Raw genomic sequence first — 20,426 nt, 5'->3', positions numbered from 1 at the left:
AAGAATGAACAATGAGCCAATATCACCAGCATATAAAAGGATGGAAACATGAATACTCCCTAGAAAAGCTCCTCCACCTTGGGTTCTATCAATGAAGTCTGCGATCTCATCTATGTAAAGTCCAAAGAGGATCGGAGATAAAAGGGCATCCTTGTTTCACTCCGATGGTGCTAGAGACCTCCTCAGATAGTCCTCCCAAGCATCTCACCCTGCCAATAACTGACTCATATAAGGCAATGATAGCCCAGATCATAACAGATGGGACCTGAGATGCTGTAAGCGCTGTAGGAGATGGATTGTATCAAAAGCTTTGCAGAGGTCCACAAAGCAACAGTATCGTCAGCGGCCATCTGCCTTGGACTACTTGATGATAGACCGAAGCATGAATATGTGATCCAGCCTCGAGAAGCTCCTCCTCAACCCTACCTGCCCTGGTGCCCTGTATCCCTCTCTTTAATGTGCTGAGCTCAGACTCAAGTTAAGATCCATAGAGCTTTGTCAAGATATGGCCGATCATGATGGTTCTGTAGTTATTAGGATCCATGAAATCTCCCACCTTATGGATTGACGCAATATTGCGTGATGATGAGGTGGGGAAAAGCCCACCTGGTCATTAAACATATGCTCTAGGAGGGGTGCCAGGATGTCGCCTGCACGAGAGGTACTCAACCATAAGTCACTCGTAATCCTGTGATCAGCCGTTCTGAAGCCTACATGTAGCCTTCACCACCGTGTCTCCTATGAAGAAGCTGGATGTGGTGGGACGTGCATGAGGTGGATGTGTGTGTGTGTGTGTGTGGGGGGGGGGGGGGGTGTTATGTGGTATAATGCACGCGCATATGAGTGCCAGATGTGTGGAAGAGAATAGTGATGGTGGAAAGGGAGAAAGCAGGAGAGACATTTTACTCATGTTTTTTTCATATTTACATAAAATACATACATACATTACACACACAATCACACGTGCCCACGCACGTGCGCGCGCACACACACACAACACACACCAAACATCACCTAGTGTAAGAGAATTGTTTGCCAAATTATACACAACATGGTAAATTGAAAACTATAGTATGTGAAACTAATAAAGAGCCATAGTTGAAGAAAGCAGGTGTACTGTCACCATTTGGCCACCCAATTGGTCCACCCGTGCCTTCTCATCATGTATGTACATTGGACTGGTGTCCATGGCAATTGTATATGCAAGGGATTGATGCCACTCATGTGATACTGGGGACTTGGCTTTCCGTTGGGACTTGTGCCTCTGTGTACATGCCCGGAAATGCCTAGTGGATTGGTGTTCCATTAGGTCTAGTACTTCGTGTACTTGCCTGGAGCACGTCTATTTCGGTTTAATCTCATGAACGGGGATTGTCCATACCAATGTTGCATTGCATAGCATCTTTATGTGGTTGCTTGTAATTGAAATTACATGCTATTTTCATGCTTGCTTAACCAATGTGTAATTCTGGGTAAGGGGACGCCCACCCGCAAACCGCGCGCGTGAAACTATCGGCTGACATGGTTATGTGGCATGTGACAGGTGGTAAGTATTGGTCATAAACCTAGCCTTAGGAGTTAACACTAATTTATAAGTGAGTGTGGGCGACCAAAACTCACTTATAAATTATAACAAACCCGGTATTCACACACACTGATGTCCCAAGGTGGACAAAACCCAATGTCCTCCGCCCAGACCTTATCCCCTTTGTACAAAGGGAGTAACCAACCATGTGTCCTTTCGAGCTTGCTCCACAAAGCACCTAGAGTGGACAATTCACCACCTCACTCTTCCCTCTCTCTCTAGAAGAAGGTGCCTCCTTCATGAGGGCTTTTGAGCTGTATTTTCTGCACTTTCTCCTTCCCAACTCCATGTCCAAGCTTGCTAAGGTGTTTTCCAAGCTTCCAAGCGTGTTTCCGGGTGCTAGTCATTCTCCTACACACTCCCAATGACTAAAATTCAGCAAAACAACTCTCTTTCTTGCTGTAATTTCTCGTCTTTTTGCTGAAAACCCTGATTTCAGCCCTCCTTTCTCAAGTTGAAACATAGGGAAAGATTTCCCAGGGTTCCCTTCATCCTCTTGAAGACTTTGTCGCGAAGAATGACGACAAATCGAAGATTTCAACACTCCAAGCACTTCCATCGCGAAGACTTCCGCTGTCATCGACTCTACTTGCAATTGGTAAAGCTTTTATGCTTAAATATGGAAGCAAGTAGTAGGAGGGAGTAACCGGATTACAAGATCACATACCCTGTGTAGTGTTCTCTTGTCCTACGTGCTCTCTTGCAGATTGTTGCTACCATATGTTGGTGGAACGATAGAGAGAAGATGGTAGGAAACATGGGCACTTGAGAGGGTAGTGTGAGTTGTAAGTTGCAAGTGTACATCGACAACCACTTGTTTGCAATACTGTATTCATATGCATTGGTATGGAAATCTAGATTAGAAATGCCCATGACACTATGTACTTGATTCTCCCAAGATCAATATACTTTATTTGAGAGAGGGACCGGCCGTTCCAGCTCATTGTGTGTCTCTTGTCAATTCAGTAAATTACTTCTTGTATTAAGCATGTGTCCATCAAATCTTAGTGTATTTAAGTGTATTGATTAGCATTGTGTTCAACCAAGTTACATTGGTATCAAAGGGTACGGTTCTCTTTCACTTCTATCGTGAGAGACGATCTCCATGAACACTAGCTATCTCTACACTTAGAACATTATGAACAGCCATACAATGAATGTTGGAGATGCTAACACAAGAGGCGGGGACAATTGTTGGAAACATGGTGAGAAAATTCATGCACAGCCCAGACACAAAGCATTGCCAAGCAGTCAAATGCATTTTTCGTTATCTTCAAAATACCCTAGATCTTGGTTTGTTCTATCCCGGGGGGGCAGCTTGCAGCTTTATGCATACAGTGATTCAGATTGGGCTAGTGACTATGATACCAGGCATTGTTTTTTTCTTGGCAGTTCATACATATCTTGGTTGAGCAAAAAGCAGTCCACTGTTGCCACATCTACTTGCGAGGCTGAGTACAAGGCAGTCTTCACAGCTGCAGTAGATTGTGTATGGTTGTGGAGATTATTAACTAATCTTCGTGAGTGTCAGCAGACACCCACCATCATTCTCACTGATAGCCAGAGTTCTATGGCCATGGCACGAAATCCCGTATTTCATACACGTACCAAGAACATTGAGATTCATTATCACTATGTCAAAAGAGAGGTTACATGCAGGGGAGATCAATTTATCTTACTACCCTACACAGTGTAAGATTCCTCCTCAGCCTGAATAATGAATAAGCTTTTACCTCAATCCCCTATAATCATTCCCTATTTCAAAATACAAGAAAATATTATTTTTCCTTGTTCTTGCCTAGAGAGAAGAAAAATTCTAGAGAGAGTGAATTCAATATTGAGATATTTTTAGATATAAAAATTCTCCTTATATCTAAAATATATTTCCCTGAAACAGAAGTTCAAAATAAATTCTCCAATGTGCATTAGGAATCAATTAAAAATGATATAAAGGACCTTAGCCTAATGGTCTAGATTTTCAGAAATTTCTGGATTATGATCTAATTAAGGTTCCTACGGGCCAATAGGATTAATCTAAATGTTGGGATGAGATAAATCCAATGAATAAAAGAAAATACCCAAAAATAAGTAAATGCTCACATAAGATGAAGAGTTGACTGAGTACAAGGTTTATTAGTTTAAAAAAAAGAGATATTACTAAAAAAATGAGATATTTTGGAGTAATGATGAAATTTTGACACCTTGGTAAGGAGAGGAAGAACTTTCATGTAAGCGTCTCCTTCACATGTGTAGAAGGGTTTCTTAATTCAAAAAAAATTATGATATTTTTATCTCTCCTCTCTCCTGGATCAAACTGGATCAAAAGGAAAGCGAAACTGATCCAAATCTTGTTCAAATTCAATCCAACTGAAGCTAAAAAATTCTAGAACCCAGTTTGACTCAGTTAGTGACCTCCCTCACCTATAAATAGACCCTCATTCTTTTGTGTTCTCATCTGTGAGCTATACCATGCCAGCATTACATTAAAATAATCATGTTTTCTATTATCTCTCTCTCTCTTTAACAAATCTTGAAACTATCTTCTCCTCTTGCTAAACCAATTGATTGGTTGGGGACTTCACTTCAAAAAAAGAAGCAAGCTAATCCTTGAGGTAAAAAAGAATTTTATGGTTTTTTGTTAAATTTTCTCAAATGATTTCTCTTCTCAACCCCTCTCAAGCTTGAGAAGTTTTCTAATTGGTTGTTTTAAATTCAAATCAAACTTTCCCTAAGAATTTTAATGTGTAATCAAGAAAAAGTTAATCTTTATGCTTAATTAGAATGCTTTCTTATGTATATCTCTCTTTCGACCGGAGATTGAGCAGTCAGGCCAGCAGGCATTGCAGCTAGCCCCAGAGTATAGCCGCACTAGAGGTACACTGATTGATCGGGCTATAGAGCTGGGGCGGTCCAGGCACCCCAAGATGAGAGGCCCATCTCGACACCGGCGGAGACTACAACAGAGGATCAGGACCATACTAGCACGGCATGGGAGACGTCCAGTCAGAGTACTCACCATGGAGGACATTGAGGATATCCGCCATCGACCGATGAGAGACATCTTTGGATAGTGATGTGTATGATGCTTACCTTTGTTGCTAGAGTTTTCCTCCCAGATGTTATCCATTAGGAGCTCCTAGTACCGTACTTTTCCTCACAGTTATTTCAGTTTCAGTTAGTTGTTTTTAGCTTTTCTTACACAGACATTGTGTCAGATCCACCAATTGTTGTAACCTTTTTGGTCTCATAGATCATTTTGGCCTTTTGAAGACGTTAATATATCATTTCATTTCATTTCATTTCTCTCTCCAAAGAGAATAATCATTCCTATGGTTAATTCTTTAGCAAAAGAATGCTTCTCATTGATAAATTCTTAATTCAAAACCAAACTCTAAGCTTATTAAGCTATAGAATAAGAAAATGGTATTTTTAAGCTTTTATGTTAACAAAATAATGGTTAATTCTTTTAGATTATTTATAAGTAGTTAAAAACTACTTTAATTGATTCTAAATGAAAAAGAGATAATCCTATCAATTTGGGAAAAGACAAAAAATGAAAATAGCTTAATCTACTAGAATAATCATAATTAAGTTTATGATTATGATTTAAATTCATAGTTTAGATTTAAGCTTAAGAATAGATCTTCTATCATATTTACATTACAATGTTTTATTCTTTTGAAAAAAAATCAAAAATTATCATAATAGCAACGAAGCTATGGTAAAATTTTCAAAAAATAATACATATCTTATTTTTATGCATAATACTAAAAGAGGACTTCCTACCATATTCTAGGATTGGACATCCTATGCAAAAAGGATGATTTTCATCATATTCATGTGAAATAAAATTTTAGTATTTAAGCATAAAGATTTAATTAAAAGAAAAGAAGAATTTTTGATAAATTTATTTTATGCATAAGATATTTTTAAATGATAAAAGAGAAATTTCCATGACATTTGAAATTCAATCATTTGAATACAAAAAGAGAAACTTTTGGCATATTTATAATAATTATTATTTTTATTTAATTTAAAAAAGAAAAATTTTAGATAAAATTATTTTATGATAAAAGAGGAATTCCCATGACATTTGAAATTCAATCATTTAAATACAAAAAGAGAAATTTTAAGTATATTCAAAAAATGAATATTTGTATTTAATTGAAAGAAGAATTTTTATGGTATTTTAAGTAGAGAAAGGTTTAAATTAAATTTTGGTAACAAAAGAGAAATTTTCACCATAATTTCACCTAGAAACTTAGGGTTGATAATTAAATTGGTAGAAATAATATTCTTAGATATTTTATGTGGATAAACCATCAAATTGATATTTACCCAAAATTGGATTAATGGAAGAAGAGTATTTTTATAAAAACCCGATATTCTCATATAGAACCATTTCTTAATCTATTATAGTTAAGAAGGAATGAAATTCATAAAGTTGAAATTTTCCTTACAGTTAGAAGTTCAGTAGATTTTTATCTGAAGAAAATCCTTAGGAATCAAAGTTAGAAGTAAACCGAGTAATTTTGGTTAGACCACAACTGTGAGAGGGGCGACCAGTAAACTACTTGCCCATCTCTCGAATCTGAATCAAGCAAAAACCACGTGACAAATTCCAATTCTTGACACAAAGAATAGACTACTGTTGAATTAGCATAGTTTTCCCTTAGCCAAAATCACAAAGAATCTAGTTGAAAATTCAGGCAAATGATGGGTAGATTATCCTGATAAGAGATCAATGATTCTCATTAAGAAAATCTGGATTGAGGGAAAAGGGTTTTGTGGAACCAATCTCAAAATGCAAATTCTACTTGCATAGAGCCTCTGTTTTCTTTTAAAGGACTGTTTTACGCCAGAATGCTGGAGAAAGCATTTGGTATGTGATTAACTAAGGAGAGACTCGTTGTAACAGCTGGCGGGGAGTCGTCGAGGGATATCGCTCGCAGCAAAGCCTGCCGAGGTCTTGACCAGCCTCGGTATGGTTAAAATGGTTAGCTTCTGGTACAATGGACGAGGACCAACGAAGCGGTCCCTAAGTGAAGTGCTAGGACACCTAAGTAGGATCCTAGAGGGTTCTGACCAGGTGATGCACAAGCTCGCGGTTGCTAGGACACCCATGCGTACGTCGAGAAAGATACGGATGAACCGAAAGAATGACTTTTGTGAATGGATTTTTGATATTGGATCTCGTTGATTGACCAGCTGGTCTTTAACGGAGAGTGCAGATGATATATTTTGTAAAACAATGGACTCAATATTTTGGAGGATTATGATCAGTAATACTATGATTTCATTGAAAGATTGTTTTAAAGACAGCTGAATCTGTTAAAATGGCAATTTCATATTGAGTGTGTAAGTGATATGACTACCTTGAATTTTGCTTGAATCGCCAGCTAGGGGAACTGGGAACTCTTTTCCTCGGTACCCGAGCAAAACATAACCAAATTCTTATAAAGGAATCCCACCAATACAGTGGTTGGACGGTTGGCTAACCCATGGACCGATTGGGGTTAGGCTCGACCGGGAGATTCCTGCGATACAAATAGTTACGATTAAGTTACGTTAGTTAGATTAAGTCCTAGAAAGACCCTTGTTCTGTGGGAGGGAATCAGCGGCTGTGCCTCGTTAAAGGAGGAAAAAAGCGGTGATTCTATGAACCAAGTGCAAGTCTCTTCTTTGATCTGACCATGTGACTTTCGGATTCGGTCGGATCAGTTTGGATAGTTCAGACTTTGACTCGTTAGATCAATTCTCCCGTTAAATGATTTTCCTAGGCAAAATCGGGCAAGGGAAGTTTTTCGGGGTTCAGTTTCGGAGAAGCCACCGGGCTAGTCTCTTGTCCGGATATCCATGGGCGAGGCCCCGAGTGTGGATCCCTACCCCGCGCGACAGGGTGACGCTACTTCCGCCGCCAGGGCCCTCGGAGGGGACATCGCGGAGGAGACGGGAGTCTCACAAGTGGGTATTAGAGCTTTGTTGAAAGCTAATAAGAAAAAATGAATTCTTATCAGAAATTTATAATAAAAACTCAGAAAGAGCATTTAGGTATTGTATTTTTATTCCTTAAGCTTCATTAATAAAGATTTTTAATCTAAGAATTTGGTTTTATAGATGGAAGTTCCACTCTTATCTGGTATTCCCGATCTCACCCAGTCACAAGATATGACTGCTTTTGCCTTCGAGCATCTCATCTCTTCCGCTACAACTCGAACGAGCCGAGCCAGACTCGCAAGCCATTTCGAGGATTTATATTTCCCAGACCCAGTGGAGAGATGGCAGCACAAGTGGTTAGTATGTCCACGCCTCTTGCGACCAGCGCGTGATGCTGAGGGAAAATATCTCGTTGGCCATGATTTTGATGAGGCTAAAAGTGATTCATGGTGTTATTTTATATCACCCTATGCCTCGAGATTTCAGACTTTCCTGCCATATCTACAGACTTCTTAGCCACTTTATTCCAAAGAAGAAGATAGTAGCTCCCTTGGCAATAAGGAAACGTTTGTATCGGGGCATGTCTGTAGCCCAGTATCGCCGTCTTATGCTTTTTCCCAAGGAGGTTTTGACTTTCTGGAGCCGAGATGCTCTATGTACATATTGCAACCTTTATATAAATAAAGAAATGTTTTGTGAAAAAATTCCCTGTTGTATAAGTGATTGTTTATTATAGGACGATGATGACACGGATGCGGTAAAGCTGTTTACGCCTTTATAGAGTGCCACACTTCCACACACGTATACAAACACACCCAGAACACCAGACCCAAAAGCATGAATAAGACTTATATTTCAATGTCACTGGATACAACGAGAGGAGCAAAATGGCTCTCGCTAGGCTGAAGATTGTGGAAACAGCCAGGGTGGCATGGAGAAACCATTGCGACACTAACCATTGGGATAGGAATACCCAGTCCTGGAATGATCTCAAAGCTTATCTAAGAAAGAGATTTTGTCCCCCCGGATTTTTAGAAACCAAGATGAATGAATTCTTAGAGCTAAACCAGGGAAGCAAAACTCTAGACGAAGAGCAACTTATGGCCAGGTTCATTCGAGGAATGAACGAACCTTTAGACACCCTGGTCAAAAATGCCAAGCCAGTTTCCATGACTGAAGCTGTAAGAATGGCGAAGGACTTCGCCAAAGCCTTCATCGTTAAAGTCCCCCCAAAGCCAGCTCCCTCATCCTTCAAGAGATTCCAAACACCAGGAAGTTTTTCCAACCTTTCGCCTCCAAAAAGACACCAAGGTCCCAACCAGAATCTGGAGTCATGAAGTTTCAGAAATGAAGGAAGACATTTTTCTCGAAGCTCTTTCTCAGGAACTTTGGCTCTTTCAAGAATGCAGAGAGAAGAGCTTCGAAGTGAGAATAGGTGCTTCGGATATCAGGGGTTTGGGCACCAGCTCCAGGATTGCCCATCTCCTTCTGTGGGCCAAGGAAGCCAGGGTCCCAAAGTTCAGAGCAGACTCCTTCATATCATTCCAATCAGGGTTCCCAGCGCCAAAATCAGGGCAAGGGCAACCCCAGAAGAGTGCCAGCTCAGCCTACAGCCTCCATGCAAAGCAGCCTCCAAACTCCCTCCCAGAATTGGGGAAACCAAAGAGAGAGAGTTCCACCTCAAACTGCGACAGCTAGAGCCGTCACTATAGCTGAGGAAGTGGAGGAAGAAAAAGGACAGATCTATGCCGCAATTGAGCATCAGGGGAATAATCGTCAATTTTCAGTCCTCCAGACTCCAGTAGAGTACCAAGGTAAGCAATTCAAGCTTTTGATTGATTCAAGCAGCACTCATTCTTTTATTTCCCCGGGATATCTGAGTAAGTTAGTCCTAAATCAAAAATCACGGAAACCTATGCAAGTGGAATTAGCCAGTGGAAAGACTCTTTTCACACACCCTGAGACAGACCTTATTCAGTTCAATCTAGATAAGAACGTAACAGAGTGCCAGTTCAGAGTCCTATCCTTGGGAATCTATGATGGAATCCTTGGAATGGATTGGCTCCATAAGAATCAGGCTGACATTCATTGTCACAATGGAACCATCTCTTTCCTTGACCTTCACAAGAATAAAGTTCAAGGAAATGGAATTTCCGGATCCCCAGTGCTGCAATTAGTCAAGGCTTCTAAATTGTTAAAAGGCCTCACAAAGAGGCAAGCTATTTATGTCTTTAAGATGAATCCGGTAGATATAAAATGCAAGGCTAAAGAACCAGAGTGGTTAAGTGAGTATGTAGATATGTTCCCAGAAGAGCTGATTGAGATGCCTCCGTCTCGCGAAGTAGATCATGAGTTCGAGTTAACCCCCGGAGCTCAGCTAGTAGCCCAGTATGCATACAAAATGCCAGTCCCTCAAGCCATAGAACTTAAGGAGCAGTTAAGACAACTATTAGAGCAGGGATTCGTCACACCCAGTGTCTCACCCTTGGGGTGCGCCCATTCTCTTTCAAAAGAAGAAAGATGAAACGTTAAGACTCTGTATTGACTACAGAGGATTGAATCAATTAACAATTAAAAATAAGTATCCTATCCTGAGGATTGATGAACTTCTGGATCGGTTAAGTGGGACCCAAATGTTCACAAAGATAGATCTCAAATCCAGGTACTACTAGGTCAGAATCAAGGAACAAGACATCCCGAAGACAGCATTCAATACTCGCTATGGGCATTATGAGTTCACAGTCATGCCGTTTGGATTGACTAATGCCCCGGCGACATTTAATCGTCTTATGCAAGATATTCTCAGAGAATACTTGGATGATTTTGTTCCTCATCATGTATGTACATTGGACTGTGTCCATGGCAGTTGTATATGCCGCGGATTGATGCCACTTATGTGATACTGTGAACTTGGCTTTCCATTGGAACTTGTGCCTCTGTGTACATGCCCAGAAATGCATGGTAAATTGGTGTTCCATTGGGTCTGATACTTCGTATACTTGCCTGGAGCACGTCTATTTTGGTATAGTCTCATGAACGGGGATTGTCCATACCAATGTTGCATTGTATGACATCTTTATGTGCTTGCTTGCAATTGAAATTGCATGCTATTTTCATGCTTGCTTGACCAATGTGTAGTTCCAGGTAAAGGGATGCCCGCCCGCGAACCGTTTGTGTGAAACTGTCTGCTGTTATGTGGCATGTGACAGTAAGTAAGTATTAGTCATAAACCTAGCCTTAGGAGTTACACTAATTTATAAGTGAGTGTGTGCACACTTCATTAAGTTTTGGGCGATCAAAACCCACTTATAAATTATAACCAGCTCGGTGTTCACACACATTGATGTCCCGAGGTGGACAAAACCCAATGTCCTCCGCCCAGACCTTATTCCGTTTATACAAAGGGAGTAACCAGCCATGTGTCCTTTCTAGCTTGCTCCACAAAGCACATGCCTGCCACCTAGAGTGGACAACTCACCACCTCACTCTTCCCTCTCTCTCTCTCTAGAAGAAGGCGCCTCCTTCATGAGGGCTTTTGAGCTGTATTTTCTACACTTTGTCCTTCTCAACTCCGTGTCCAAGCTTGCTAAGGTGTTTCCCAAGCTTCCAAGAGTGTTTCCGGGTGCTAGTCACTCTCCTACATACTCCCAATGACTAAAATTCAGCAAAACAGCTCTCTTTCTTGCTGTAATTTCTGGTCTTTTTGTTGAAAACCCTAATTTCAACCCTCCTTTCTCAAGTTGAACCATAGGGGAAGCTTTCCCACGGTTCTCTTCATCCTCTTGAAGACTTTTGTCGCGAAGAATAGCGACAAATCAAAGATTTCAACACTCCAAGCGCTTCCGCTGTCATCGACTCGACTTGCAACAATTGGTAAGCTTTTATGCTTAAATATGGAAGCAAGTAGTGGTAGAAGGGAGTAACCGGATTACAAGATCACATACCCTGTGTAGTGTTCTCTTGTCCTACTTGCTCTCTTGCAGATTGTTGCTACCATGTGTTGGTGGAACAATAGAGAGAAGATGGTAGGGAACATGGGCACTTGAGAGGGTAGTGTGAGTTGTAAGTTGCAAGTGTACATGGACAACCACTTGTTTGCAATACTGTATTCATATGCATTGGTATAGAAATCTGGTCAGAAATGCCCATGACACTATGTACTTGATTCTCCCAAGATCAATATACTTTATTTGAGGGAGGGGCCGGCTGTTCCGGCTCATTGTGTCTCTTGTCAATTCAGCAAATTACTTCTTGTATTAAGCATGTGTCCATCAAATCTTAGTGTATTTAAGTGTATTGATTAGCATTGTGTTCAACCAAGTTACATGTACTTTGAATAGAAACTATGGCTTTTCAATTAATAAAACCTTTTACTAGGACCAGAAAATCACACCTTTCCAGGAATGTCAAGCAGAACAGCCCGGCTCCCTGTTGCTATCAAAATGTGTCTAGCACTGAACCTCTTTGATTGCCCATCTGTCAGCTTAACTTCCACTGTATGAGGATCTACTATTTTTCCTGCACCCTCAATAAGAGTAACGCCTGCACCCACAAGAATCCTCTTATACACTCCATTCAGCCGGGTGATCTCTTTTGTCTGCAAATCCAATTAAAAACAATTAAGCCAAACCGTCTAGCCCTTGCCCAAGTGGCTATCGTACCATGTTGCCTGGAAGGGAGAGTGCGTTTAAACATACACCCATACTGCCCCACAGCACTCAGTAAAAAGGTAAACATTTCTCAATGCAGTTATTAAAGGCTTTGGTTACCTTGTTTTCTATAAGCCGCTTCCAATCAAAGGTAATGTCCCCATGGATGTCCCAACCAAAATTTTTGGAGTCCTTTGATAAGCATTTAAGTCAATACAATACAGACAGTCCCAAAGGAGAAGCAAATAGTCAACAAATACTGGTACTTGCAGAGGCATACCTCAAATTCCCCACTAAATGAGGACCCATAAACTAGTATTTTTTTAGGCACACAACCCCGGATAACACATCTGCAAAACACAGATGGCTTTTTAAGTGCACATTATCTGGACAACTGCTGCTCCTCACAAATTTTGATCCTCGTACCTTTCCCTCACAATTACATACGAAAGCCAAAGAAATAGATTGACCTATGATGCCACTTACGTTCCACCACAACCTCCTAGACCTTCTGAGCTGATTGGATGGAATGGTAGCTCACATATGGCCACCTGAAAAACCAGAACAAGGTTATATAATAAGGGGAAAACATGAATAAAAAAGTGATTGCTTGCTGAAAGCTGAAAGCTGAAGACCAACGAAGTCCATGATATCACTGACCTTGAAACACAAAAGCCTACTAAGTAGACACATAATGTCCTTCAAAATGGCTGAATCTAACTTCTACTCCAAATCTCCAATAAACTCAAAGAAAAGCATCTCCCTGTTGCTATTGCTTTTTTGTGTTTTATATAGCCTCAAGCCAACAAAATGAGATAAATTTCTGGGTCCATGGCACAGTATTGGTTTCAATAAACTCCTAGGCTTTTTTGTGTGTGCAAGCCAATTATTTTGCATGCAAGAGTATGCTTCTATATTCAAGTACACTGCCACTTGTAACAATGCCTAGAAGTTGAGTGAAAACAATGCTGTGTCCCCAGGGATGTGCCATGGATGCAGAAATTTCTCTCATTTTATTGGCTTGGGGCTATATAAAATACAATGCTTTTGTAAGAATTCAAATATGCTCTATTTTCACTAGGATGCATAGGCATTGCTTGAATTATTTATGCACAAGCTAGGTTAATAGTTTCCAGCATGTGCAAGGATTGGTCGTATCAATTGGTGTGCTCAGAATGATTGACTAATTTTTCTTTATTCTGATTAAGGTTTTTGTCAATTATATTCTGAGCAAACAGGTGAGAGCGTTTTTTTACTCCATCAAGTTTAATGCATAATTTGTATTCCAAGGGGTGCATAACTTGTATTCCAAGGGGTGGACATTTGAAAGCATAGCTTAGGTTTTATTTCAAAAATAGCATAGATTGTATTCTTTAATTAGGACCTACATGGAGGTGTTGGGTTTGGACCTAGCCACTCCCATAGTGGAATTGATGGCATGTAGCTTCAGTACCCAAAAAAAGGGCCTTCGCTTTACTTATATCAAGAAGCTAGAAATCTTTTGTTTAATATAACCATGCAACTTATATATAAAGGGCCTTAGTGCTTTTGGCTGTTTTCTTGCTCACACACATCACAAAGAGGAGGTGGGGAGAGCTTTTGGCTGTTTTCTTGCTCACATCACAAAGAGGAGGTGGGGAGAGCTTTCTGCTGCACAACCAGCTCTAGAGCCTCCATAGCTGCTGCTGCTGCCATACCTATACCAACGGGTCAGCCCCTATGGACCATACATCTTCACACTCTTATGGATGGAATGTGTGGTATATTTCAATGACCGCCTATTTATTACAATTTATTGTTAATAGTTACAATTTATTACAATTTATTGTTAATAGTACAATTTCACTAGGCAGGGCCTATCACAAATGCATCAAAAGTGACAGGCATCCATTAATCCCCCAAAATGTTATGTGGCATGCACTATTCAATTGATATTAGGTGATGTTCAAATACTACCACTCAATGCCAACAAGATTTATTGAAAAAAAATTTCCCCAATCCCCAAAATGTAAGACAGCACAGTGAAGGCAATAGGCTACAAAGGCCAACCTTATGTAAGCACAGAAGCAAGTCACATGCACAATGACAAAGTCAACCAAAATATTCATCAAAACCAATGCAGAGGTTTGTACTCCCCGTTCGCATATACACAGGAACATGTTTCTCTCTCACGGTTTCAAGATAAAATCCCATATAAAAAGTGCATAATCTCTTGCAATGCTCCCACAAAAGAAAAGAAATGGCTGATCTGCAACCCTTTGTCTCTGCAAGAGTCTATAAAGTCTTCTCATGCTTAAAGTTCCGTTTACGCGCTAGGATAATGCCTAGTCTCTCAATACGGGTTGTTGGGGTTTTCAGGCTGTTTCTTCACCACGGTCTCATTGTAAATCTTAGCATATCGGCTGGCATCATCCAATATTTTTCTTCGATTGTTCTTGATGTGGGGCTATTGTCTATTAGGCAATCCATCCTAGAAAGAATCCCAAAATAGTAATAGGATCCATGTGAGTTGCCCGACCCTCAAACTCTCTAAATTTCTATAGATATGTGTCAAAGGCATATTCTTGATTTCCAGCATTTTAAACTTGGACACTGTTGTACTCGTCCTCGGCCTTGACCTCCTGCAGGAACTCTTCCCGAAAAATTGTCTCAAAATCTGCCCACATCGTGGGATTCTGTTATGTACCTAGCACACTTGGGATTAGGGAGACAAATCCAACAAGGTTAGGGGAGCCCTGAGATTAGGGAAACCAGGTGGATTAAAGTGGCTAGGGTTCATTGGCTATTTATGACTAGACTGTTATTTATAGCAGCAATAAGCACTACATAAGTGAGTCTTGGATTATTATTGATTCATTGTGGTATGGACCTGGACCAAGAGGCTTACACATGCCATGCCGGATCACAGGTAGTCTTGTCGAGGGTCCCTATGGGCAAGCACTAGTGGTATAGGACGCCAGGGTTGACGGGCATGGACTCATGGGAGTGGAACCTTAACCCGTGGCTCAGGGGAGGTTTGTGGACGCGAACCTACACCTACACCCCTTTTATTTTGTTTCTCTTATCTTGTTCATGCCTATGTACTAGGTGATCCTTGGGAGGAGTCCCTCACAATTGGTATCAAAGCAAGCCTTGTCGCGGAGCAAGAAAAAGCAAGGTTTGCGTATCGTCGTGTTTTTCTCAAGATCACCTAAGCCAAGTATCTCTCGGTCATCATATCTGTGTTTTGAATCAAGTAGGTGCTTTTTCAGGTTTTGTTGGGTGGCAAGATAGGGTTCATGTGGATTCTGAGAGAAGGGGGATAAAGGGGAGATTCGTATGCATGCGTGCGGGTGGAATTGTCTTGAGGTAAATCTCTGAATCTCTCGTACATAGGGTACAGGTAGATCACCTTGTTTTGCATGCTTTTCTCTAGTTTATAGCATCAAACATATGTTTTTTCTTGGGCTTTTCTGAATTGGTCACATAGGTATCTTGTAGCAACACACCCTTTCTTTCTTTCTATTTCTCCCTTCCTTTGCCATGGCAGCACGTCTCCACTTGGTTTCCAACCATGATGAAGATCATCCTTTGGGGTCAGGGGAACCCATGGAGATGTAGAAGGTGGTGGTAGGAGGGGTTAACAAAGCTTACTTCGACGAGCAGATGTCACAACTCTGAGCAGAGTTCCCAGAAGAGATCCAACTTTTCTGAGCAGAGTTTCGGGAAGAGATCCCACTTTTGTGGGATCAAATGGTTGTACTTCAACAAGCGGTGATTGGTGCACTGGCTCCTATAGGATCGATGGCAATAGCTCCTTCATTCACACCCGACATTTGACCGAAGTAACAGGTAACCCTTAAATTTCTTCTGTAAATATTATTATTTTAGGTCAAAGCTCTTGCATTGAATGTGTTTTCTGCATTGCAGTCTTCGGTCGTAACGACTTGATATGTATGTATGGGTCGGTGTTAGGGTAGACAGTGCACATCCTTTATTATCCTAGTTGCACTCACAACTTCATTAATGCTAAACTTGTGAAGAAGCTGTGTATCGTGTAAAGCTGGTGGTGAGCATAGTAGTTAGAAGGTTTTTTCAAACGGGTTTCCAATTAAATTTACAGCAATGTAATGAGCTATGGTGGATCAAATGCAAGAATCAACATCATTAGCAAGTGATTAGACGATGATTAATACAAGATTAGTGAGGAATTATCTGATAGCTTAATGTAAGCAGGGATACTCAAAAACCAACTAATACTCATCAGGCCAATGCCTCAATTTATAGTGTTTACATCCACAAGATGCCAAGCATCTAATCCCACTGATTTCTCCTTGATTTGTGCCACCTCCCCTACATCTGGAGGACACCTCATCCTTGATTCTCTCCATCTCTTCACTTTTCCCAGAATATCTCCACACATCCTAGATCTTCTCATGCTACCCTTTATTCTCTCCCAGTAGATACCTCTCACCTTTTCACTGCTACCCACTCATATACAGACTCTCTTTTACAGCCTCTTGCTAAGGGCATGTTCCCGCATACACCCATTCACTTGTATATTTCAACACCTCCCCTCAAGTGAATAATCCTAACACACCACACCTGGACCCTATACCAAGTTTTCCTCTTACTTGGTAGCCCGCGACCAGTGCCTCAAGTCCCTAACTCATAGTCCTTGACACTCTCTCTCTCTGTGTCCAAGGCTTACTACAAGTGCCTGTGACCTTGACTAAAGTGCTCACACATACATCTACCACATGGCCATCATCGGTGACTCAGAGGTGATTTTACTCTGTTGGGGCAAGTTACATTGGGTTGTGGGGTTTCTCTCTCTTTCTCTCTCAAAAAAGATAATCTGACTCCACTTCCTTAGGAGTCTCCATGAAGTTTGCCGATGTCGATCCTTTAAAAAAGGATATTAGTGAGCAATTAACTGATAGCTTAATGTAGACATGGATACTCAAAAACCAGCTAATACTCAGTAGGCCAATGCCTCAATTGATAGTGTTTACATCCACAAGATACCAAGCATCTAATCCCACTGATTTCTCCTTGATTTGTGCCACCTCTCCTACATCTGGGACAAACCTCATCCTTGATTCTCTCCACCTCTTCACTTTTCCCAAAATATCTCCACACATCCTAGATCTTCTCATGCTATCCTTTATTCTCTCCCAGTAGATACCTCTCACCTTTTCACTGCTACCCACTCATTTACAGTCTCTTTTTACATGGGTATCTTGCAGCAGCAACATACCCTTTCTTTCTTTGTATTTCTCCCTTTGCCATGGCAGCACTTCTCTAGTTGGTTTCCAACCTTGATGAAGATCATCCTCTAGGGTTAGGGGAACAACCGGAGATGTAAGAGGACATGGTAGAAGGGGTTGAGAAAGCTTACTTTGACGAGCAGATGGCACAACTCTGAGCAGAGTTCCCAAAAGAGATCCAACTTTTTTGAGCAAAGTTTTAGGAAGAGATTTCTGTGGATTTAAATGGTTATACTACAGCCAGCAGTGATTGGTGCAACAGCTCCTACAGGACCGATGGCAATAGCTCCTACGTTCGCACCGGACGCTTTTACGGGTGAGGAAAAGAGATTTCTGTGGATTTAAATGGTTATACTACAGCCAGCAGTGATTGGTGCAACAGCTCCTACTAGGACCGATGGCAATAGCTCCTACGTTCGCACCGGACGCTTTTACGGGTGAGAAAAAGAGGAGGAACCAGAAGGTGGTTGACTCTTGGCTCAACCGCTGGAACGGAAACTTTGAGTTTCACCCGGTTCCGAAAGCTCAGAAGATTCAGATAGTTAGGGGTCTCCTAAAGGGGAAAGCCCTGGGGAGAGAATTCGAGACAGTGTTTTGAGATGAGTTCTTGCAGGCAGAGGATGAGTTTCATATAGTGGCCAAGTTTACAAACTTGGATATGAGAAACCTATCTTTCAATACATAATTACAAAGATTCAGAGAACTGCAATCCCGAGCGGCACACATGGATGCCACAACATTGGGTTGGGTTTTTTTTATCTGTGGGTTGGCACGAGAACACAAGCTCCAAGTAAAGAACAATCAAAGCACACAAGAGGATGCCATCTGGTATGCCTGGATTTATGAGGAGACGATGGCCGTCCAGATGCAAAAGAACATCTCTGGGAAACCTCAAACAAACCTCTGGGCAGCCTTCCAAGCATAAACAAAAATTTACGTCTAAGAAGGCTTCACAAAACCAAACCTAATCTTCGAGTGAGGATTAGGAGCATCGGCAGATCCTCCAAAACATTAGGTAGCGCAGATGTTTCTCTTGTGATCAGAAGGGCCATATGAAGGCAAGTTGTCTGAAGACAAAGACCAAGGCAACTCATTTGACCGAAGTAACAGGTAACCCTTCAATCTCCTCTGTGAAGATTATTACTTTAGGTCAAAGTTCTTGCATTGAATGTGTTTTGTGCATTGCAGTCTTCGGTCCTAATGATTTGATATGTATGTATGGTTTGGTGTTAGGGTGGTAGACAATGCACATCCTTTTTGACCCTAGTTGCACCCACAACTTCGTTAATGCTCAACTTGTGAAGTTGTGTATCGTGTAAACCCGGCGATGAGACATGAACAAGTCTAGGATAGGTGTGTGTTGCGGCGACAGCGGGGAGGCAGTTTTTAGTGCACACTTCAAAAAAGAAAAAAGCACTTAAAATGTTTTTTTTTTTGTGCCCATAGGTTGCTTGTACTCAGCCCGTGACGAAATTGATTGCAGGCAGCACATTGTGATTCTCAATTGGCTCTTCATCTCCTGTGGGTGGGGTAGGGGTGGATCACCTTGTTTTGCATGCTTTTCTTCAATTTACAACGTGAAAAATATGTTTGTTCCCCGGCTTTTCTGAACTCCAAAATCGGTCGCATAGGTATCTTGCAGCAGCAGCAGATGCTTTCTTTCTTTCTATTTCTACCTTTGCCATGGCAACACGTGTCCACTTGCTTTCCAACCATGATGAAGATCATCCTCTGGCATCAGGGGAACACCCGGAGATGTGGGAGGAGGTGGTAGAAGGGGTTGAGAAAGCTACTTTGACAAGCAGATGGCACAACTCTGAGGAGAGTTCCCAGAAGAGATCCAACTTTTCTGAGCAGAGTTTCAAGAAGCGATCCAACTTTTGCGGGATCAAATGGTTGTACTACAACAAGCCGTGATTGGTGCAGCGACTCTGTTAGCACATTCATCCCCAGTTTCTGCCCATTTCTGGTGTCCTTTTGGTCCCATTTTATGGCCCTTGATTGTGGGCAGGCCACCCCTATTTTACATATTTTTCTAGGATTTTTCCCAGCCCTTTTGGTATTTTACCAGTCGGCCAGCTCATATGCTCCAGTCGGCCAGCATATTCAGCTCCAGTCGGCCAGCCCTCCTCACCTATAAATAGGTGGAGCTGGCCTCTCATTATTCATTCAGTCTTGTACATATTTTGCTCCCTCACTTATGAGACTTGTAGTGTCTCTTGCTTGGGACTGTTTTGCTTTAGTATATTCAACATAGTTTGCTCCATATCTCTCTCTCTCTTGCACTCTCTGTTCAGCACATCCTAGTGCCACTCTGCTTCCGCTCTGTGCACTCTTTCATGGTATCATCGCTCCCGGTTTAGCAACCTCTTTGCTGCCCCAGATTCAGCACTGTTTTCAGCACCTCATTCTCTGCGTTTTCCTTCAGATCCGCAGCTCTTTCATGCTGTGTTTCTGGACTGAACCTGGTCACTTTGCCTCTGCATTTTTCTCTCAGATCTGCAGCTTCCTTTGCTGCGTTTTCTGAACTGAACCGGCTGGTTGCTGCACCCTTCAGTTTGGCTTCATCAACACAGCCTTCAGGTACTGTTTGACCATTTTTCTTCTCTTCCACGTGGAGTTTGGGACAAAGGCGGCCTGTTTTCTTCAGGACAACAGCTTCCTTTGCTGTGTTTTTCCTCTCCCGTGGGTTTGCTCCTTTGCAGAGGGGGTATTTGGTGTTACAGGCTTTGGTGGCACTCTTGGTACCTGTGGAGGATACTTCTACTTCAGAGATTGTGTTACGCTCTATGAATAGAGCCTAATCTATGCATTGAGCTCTATGCATAGAGATTAATGCATATATTAAAATACATGCATAGATTAGGCTCTCTACATAGAGCTTAATCTATGCATACATTTTAATGCATAGATTAGGCTCTCTACATAGAGCTTAATCTATGCATACATTTTAATGCATAGATTAAGCTCTATGCATAGAGCTTAATGCATAGATTAAGATTTATG

General features: G+C 41.3%; 1 protein-coding gene across 1 annotated transcript in view; it reads right to left on the bottom strand.

Annotated features, from left to right (window-relative positions):
* Positions 1 to 20,426, bottom strand: part of LOC147615582 (glutathione reductase, cytosolic-like) — a 115,729-nt gene that overhangs the window by 51,315 nt on the left and 43,988 nt on the right. The window contains exons 2-5 of the mRNA XM_086779695.1: positions 12,658 to 12,722; positions 12,452 to 12,521; positions 12,292 to 12,363; positions 11,916 to 12,119 (exon numbers count right to left, since the gene is read on the bottom strand). Of these exons, the coding sequence (XP_086635821.1) occupies positions 11,916 to 12,119; positions 12,292 to 12,363; positions 12,452 to 12,521; positions 12,658 to 12,722 (411 nt within the window). The remainder of the gene's footprint in view (positions 1 to 11,915; positions 12,120 to 12,291; positions 12,364 to 12,451; positions 12,522 to 12,657; positions 12,723 to 20,426) is intronic.

This window comes from Cibotium barometz, chromosome 40 (genome assembly GCF_041138505.1).
Source record: "Cibotium barometz isolate CiBa-2024 chromosome 40, ASM4113850v1, whole genome shotgun sequence".
Lineage (NCBI taxonomy): Eukaryota > Viridiplantae > Streptophyta > Polypodiopsida > Cyatheales > Cibotiaceae > Cibotium > Cibotium barometz.
The sequence above is the reverse complement of the archived record's forward strand: the minus strand, read 5'-3'. Positions and strand labels throughout refer to the sequence as shown.